Source organism: Malus domestica, chromosome 08, assembly GCF_042453785.1.
Source record: "Malus domestica chromosome 08, GDT2T_hap1".
Lineage (NCBI taxonomy): Eukaryota > Viridiplantae > Streptophyta > Magnoliopsida > Rosales > Rosaceae > Malus > Malus domestica.
The window spans coordinates 12,767,925-12,773,353 of NC_091668.1; the positions used below are offsets into that span (position 1 = coordinate 12,767,925).

Genomic DNA, 5,429 nt, shown 5'->3' on the forward strand with positions numbered 1-5,429 from the left:
TCTTGCATATTTAAAATTTATTTAATGAACTTTTGTTGAAATTTTAATAGCTTGATTGTAGTGGAATTGAACCTAGCCGGATTGATTGTTTCAAAAAGTTCCATGTGAGTAAGTGTAAGAGTGAATGTGAAGAAATTTGGGCAAGTGAAAATGCTAAAGAACTTTATGTATGTTATCACAATTTCAATCCTTTTTTTTTACATGATATTGTGTGTATTACCTATGCTTACATATTACAATTTTATTGAAGGAAAAAATGGACAACAAAAAGAATACTGCTATGGAAGAACAAAACGAAGTAAATGATTGGGTCATATACATGGAGGTGATTGGTGGCCCAATTCATGGTCGTCTTCTTGGTGTAGATGCTGGCTTTAGTACTAACATATCCCTCAAATAGCCAAAGTTGTAACAAATGTATGTGCTTAGAACGTGAAGAAAGCCATGAGCAATTGAAGGACCAAGTCAACACTTTAACAAATAAGTTGAATTCTTTGCAAGAATTAGTTGAAAGACTGATGCTAAACAACTCAAATAATTATGCACACTCAGGACCATCTGCTTCTATGGTAAATTGTTTTATTTCATTTTTATTATTTGTCTTACTGTTGAATAATATTTATTTCTTTACTTAAGTACTCTCTTTATTGTTTGTTTGACAAGAGAATGTTGAAAGTTGGTCAGATGCTTAACAAGAAGATCAGTAGTGCATCATACTTTCATTTTGATATTACCAAATATCTGAACTTGTTAAGTTTTATTCATGGGGTATTGTTTTTTTTTTTCTAATTTAAGTATTGTCTATTTTCTTTTTAAAATAATTTTATGAATAATTTCGTTTGGATGTTGAGAAATTTAATACAATGGTGCGATTAATTTATTAGTAACGATTACATGCCTATTTTTATCATATTTTAATTTTAATTTCAATATATAATTTAATTATAATTAGAATAATAACTTTTCGATTGTAAATTCCTCTCGTTAATGTGAACATTTCTAACAAAAACGTTCCTATAGGAAATACTCATTTTCAATCAAATAGTGGTTACGAAAAAATTTGTGATGACTAAATATGGTCAATAACATATATTTCCAACAAAGCTTCACTGTCAAAAATATATATTACCAACAAAACTTCACCATTGCAAATATATATCTTCGACGAGGCTTCTTTATCGAAAATATATATATTCCCGATGAAGCTTTCCATTGCAAATATGTATTACCGACAAAGTTTCACTATTGGAAGTACATATTTTCGACGACGCTTGATCATCGCAAATATGTTTTTGTGCCTATTTTTGTTGAGCCGTTGTGTATTTTTGACAACCTCGTATGGTCGGTAATTATAATTATGATGATTAAGCACTCTCGTAAATAAAAATTATTTTGTTGGAAAAATATTTTCTGACATAATTGTTTGGTTGGAAAAAAAGTCATTGTAAAAAATATTTATCGTCGTTTGAAAAGTAATTTTGACAACTCTATACTTATTTACAACCACATTTCCACGTCGAAAATAAAATAAGTTTACCATTTTGAAAATTCATTTCCGATAAAAAAAATAACTACTAATGACAAGTTCTGTGCGTCGAAAATGACTTAATTTCGATGGCTAGTTGGAAAAAAAAAATATTTCCAATTGATCAATTTGCGATGCCCAGCGAAGGCTTTTTCCCGTCGTAAATAAGTATTTGCGATGGCAAAATGCCTTTTTCGACGAGATTTGACCCTCGATAATGACACTTCGTTTTGTAGTGTAAACCCTTGAGTTGCTTGAATATTGAGCCCCTTTATTCGGTTTCATATTGTTTCCCTTCATGTTTCAACCTTGTTTGATCCTTGATTCAAATATATTTGTTTCATTTCATTGTTTAAAATATAAGCATTTCAACTTGTAATAAATTCGGACCTTCTGAATCATTTTCTTAGTGAAGGCGTTAGGACCTTAAATTTCCATGCAGAAATAATAATTTCATACCATATTTTGTTGGCCCGGAAAGTAGTAATCCAACCTTTTTTCTTGGTTAAACTTAGCAATCATCAAGTTAAAATCATGATTGGCCTGCATTCATTTAAGATGAGAATCACTTGAACGATGAAAATTCCATGCAGAAGTAAAACGTAGCCATAACTGTTTGGAAGATGAGAATTTTCTTGAACAAAGAATAACGGAGCTAGAAATACATTCTATTTCTGAAATTGTTTGTACAAACTACAAAGCTAAGGAACATACACGAGACGGAAACGAAGTCTAAGCCCCCAGCAAAATTGTTACATATACAAACCCAAAAGAGAAAAAATTGAAGTGCAAAGCATTGCTAATGTGAAATTAAAATCATTATCCCCCGTAAATACATTAACTCAGAGAACGATATAACAATTCTCCTATTTTTTTTTTCCTTTTTTTTTTTATACAATTCAAATTTGTGGAGATTATTTCAGTAGGATGACATGGGAATTACAGGAATTATTCCTGCAATCTTTGTTTGTCTTCCAAAGCTGAGTAATATCCTTGGCTATCGCAACAGCATCATAAGCCGTTCCAAGAAGCCCTCTTCTTGTGAAGCCAATTGTGTAGAGACCATCATTTCCTTTCCAGCAGTTGGGAAAGGGTGTTTTTGGCATCCCATCTTTGGTGAAAAAGTCACAACCCTAATATACCAAAAAATCAAATAAAAATGTAAATATATTTGCTGAATAGTAACCATCATACATGAAACCCCACAAGGTATTTAGCTTGTATATGTACAAAAAATATATAACAAAAGGAATTATAGGTGGAGAAGAGACCAGCTTATGAAGTGTCACTGAAACTTGAATCACTACTTCTCGTAGTGTAACAAGTGTATATATCTAGTGACACTAATGTAAAGATTATGCCATGTCATTAAACATATACACTCGTGTATTACTACTTCTACTCCTCATAGCGTAACTAGTATATACATCATACGACACTTTGGATTTTCTGGTGGAAGAGTCCAAACAAAAAGACCAAGTATTCTTTTGGGGGTTAGAAACAAGAAAACTCTCAAATTGTTTTATTCTTTTTTGCATGGAGAAAAGAAGGGGTTTGTAGGTATGCGGAACTATGTGGCCTATAGTTAGTGAATGTATCCAAGAGAGAGAGAGAGTGTGACAGGTGAGTGCATAATAAGTTAGAAGAAAAAAACTAAAAAAGTGCAAGCTGGTGATGGCTACCTTGAGCCAAGTAGGCACATTGCTTTTGTACCCAGTTGCTAAGATTATAGAATCAAACTCCTTCTCCTGTCCATTTATAAATCTTGCTCCATTTCTTGTTATCTCCTTCACCCCTTCCATCACCTGCAAAACAAAAACTAGCAATTTAGCCAAAACCCTAATTAAAAAATTATAAAAAAGGGGAAGTTTCTACTAAGTACCTTTATTTTGTCAGATTTAATTTGTGACAATGCTCCAACATCAAGAACTGGGGTTTTACCAGTGACATTTTTTAGCTCAATTGGGCCAGTTTTAGGCCTCTTAAGCCCTAATTGGTCTGTGTTGCCTAGGATGAAACTTGCCCCAAGCAATAGGACACTGTCTACAAACTTCAATGGCAGGCATTTGAGAAGAGCCATTGCGATCCCAAATGTTGAGAACCCAAACATCTCTCTTGGCAAAACATGAACCTGTAAAACCAAAAACCCTTAATTTAAGCACATAGATTAACAAAACCCAGAAACCAAAATTTGAAAATAATCAAGATTATATATAATATTATATGTGTATAGAGAGAGAGAGAGAGAGAGAGAGAGAGAGAGAGAGGAGAGAGAGAGAGAGAGGCTTACAGTGTTTCTAACAACCATATGAGGGATGGCATTGTATCTACAGAGGTCAAGGCTGACTTCCATGCCAGAATTTCCACACCCAACAACCAAAACCCTTTGGTTTCTGAAATCAGAGCCAGACTTGTACAGGCTGGTGTGAAGAACAGGGCCTTGAAACTTTTCCATCCCAACAATCTCCGGTACGACCGGCTCAGCATTCTCTCCTGTGGCAACAATCAGCCACTTGGAAATGTACTCATAATCCTGAGTCTTCACTCTCCAAAACCCAGAAACGGAATTGAATTCTGCGGTCTGGACGGCCTGGTTGAACTTTGGTTTGATTGAGAAGTAGGAGGCGTAGGACTCCATGTATGAAATGAACTGGGATTTTGTAGGGTACCTTGGGAAATCTTCAGGGAACCCCATGAGAGGAAGCTCGCAGAATTGCTTGGGGAGGTGAAGTTTGAGACGGTCGTAAGTTTTCTGCTGCCATAGAGAAGCTATGCAGTCGGATTTCTCGAGAATCAGAGAAGGGACGCCATTGTTGGAGAGGCAAGCTGCTGCTGCGAGACCAGATGGTCCTGCGCCTACAATGATAGAGCCTTGAAGAATCCCGGAATTGGATTCTTGGTTTTCTTGTTGGGGCTTTTTGGACGAACCCATGTCGGAAAATCCCAAGAAAGTTGAAAGAAAGTGTAAGATTTAGACAGGGAAAGCGAATGTGGGAGAGAGAGAGAGAGAGAGAGAGAGAAACCTTTGTGGGTTTCTTTTTACTTGCTCTGTTTCTAATGGAACTGTTAAGGGTGGTGTTTCTTTCACTCTGTTTTCCTGCGAAAAATCTTGGGGAGGTGGGAATGAATTTAAAGAGGGTGGTGGGGGAGGGAAAGATTTGTACTTTTGGGCAAGTGGGATGAAGGGTTTTATGGAGATTTTAGAGAGAAGATTCAACACAAAGCGAATCAGGAGCGTGGGGTTTCTGAGCGACTGATGAGGACCTTTAATGCATAGAAAACAGAGTAAGAAATGCGAAAAAAAAAAAAAAAACAAGGGTTATAATTAGAAGTGAGAGGTAGAGAGAGATAGAGAGAGAAAAGGGAGGAGTGGGGTTGTGTAATGGAGGCGTGAAGGTTAAGGAAAGGATTTGGTTTTCTCTTGCTCAAGGCCCTTTCTTCCTTCTCAGTTTTCTTCTGTGTGCAGAGTGGAGTTTTTGGGAGCGTTAGGTGGTAGTAGCAGTAGGAGTAGGCAATCGGGTAAAGGGGGAAGATATTTACACATTTATGTGGGATTTTAAATTTTTAGGTCGAAATTTTTAAGAGGAATGCCACGTTCCACTCGCACTTTACAACATTGGTTTTCTACACAGTTTTTGTTTAGGAATAATGTTAGTGAAACTAAATTTTGTAAATTTAATAACATGATAGTTAATGATTGGATTATTAGTTAAATGTTAGTTAACGTGTTTATTTTTTATTAGCGACACATAATTTAGTCTATCTAGTATTACTCTTTTGTTTAGGCCAACGGATTGAAACATATCCGGTCGAGAATTAGAAAAGGTTAATGTTATAAAGATTAAATTTGCAAACTAAACTTTGTAAACTAAATGATATGAAAGTTAATGATTGAATTATTACT

General features: G+C 35.1%; 1 protein-coding gene across 1 annotated transcript; it reads right to left on the reverse strand.

Moving 5' to 3' along the window:
* Window positions 1-2,306: 2,306 nt before the first annotated feature.
* On the reverse strand, window positions 2,307-4,626 carry LOC103430297 (probable indole-3-pyruvate monooxygenase YUCCA4). The gene is made up of 4 exons (XM_008368432.4): window positions 3,816-4,626; window positions 3,408-3,656; window positions 3,208-3,330; window positions 2,307-2,658 (listed from the first exon to the last, which is right to left on the reverse strand). The coding sequence occupies exons 1-4, from the start codon at window positions 4,455-4,457 to the stop codon at window positions 2,440-2,442; spliced, it is 1,233 nt and encodes a 410-aa protein (XP_008366654.3). The 5' UTR covers window positions 4,458-4,626; the 3' UTR covers window positions 2,307-2,439.
* Window positions 4,627-5,429: the final 803 nt, after the last annotated feature.

Bases quoted from the DNA above. Each gene is read 5' to 3' on its own strand.
- LOC103430297 (XM_008368432.4), bottom strand. From the start codon at position 4,457: ATGGGTTCGTCCAAAAAGCCCCAACAAGAAAACCAAGAATCCAATTCC. The intron at 3,657-3,815 runs GTAAGCCTCTCT...TTGGTTTTACAG, and splicing joins ATATGGTTGTTAGAAACACT to GTTCATGTTTTGCCAAGAGA. The intron at 3,331-3,407 runs GTACTTAGTAGA...TTTGTTTTGCAG, and splicing joins TTAAATCTGACAAAATAAAG to GTGATGGAAGGGGTGAAGGA.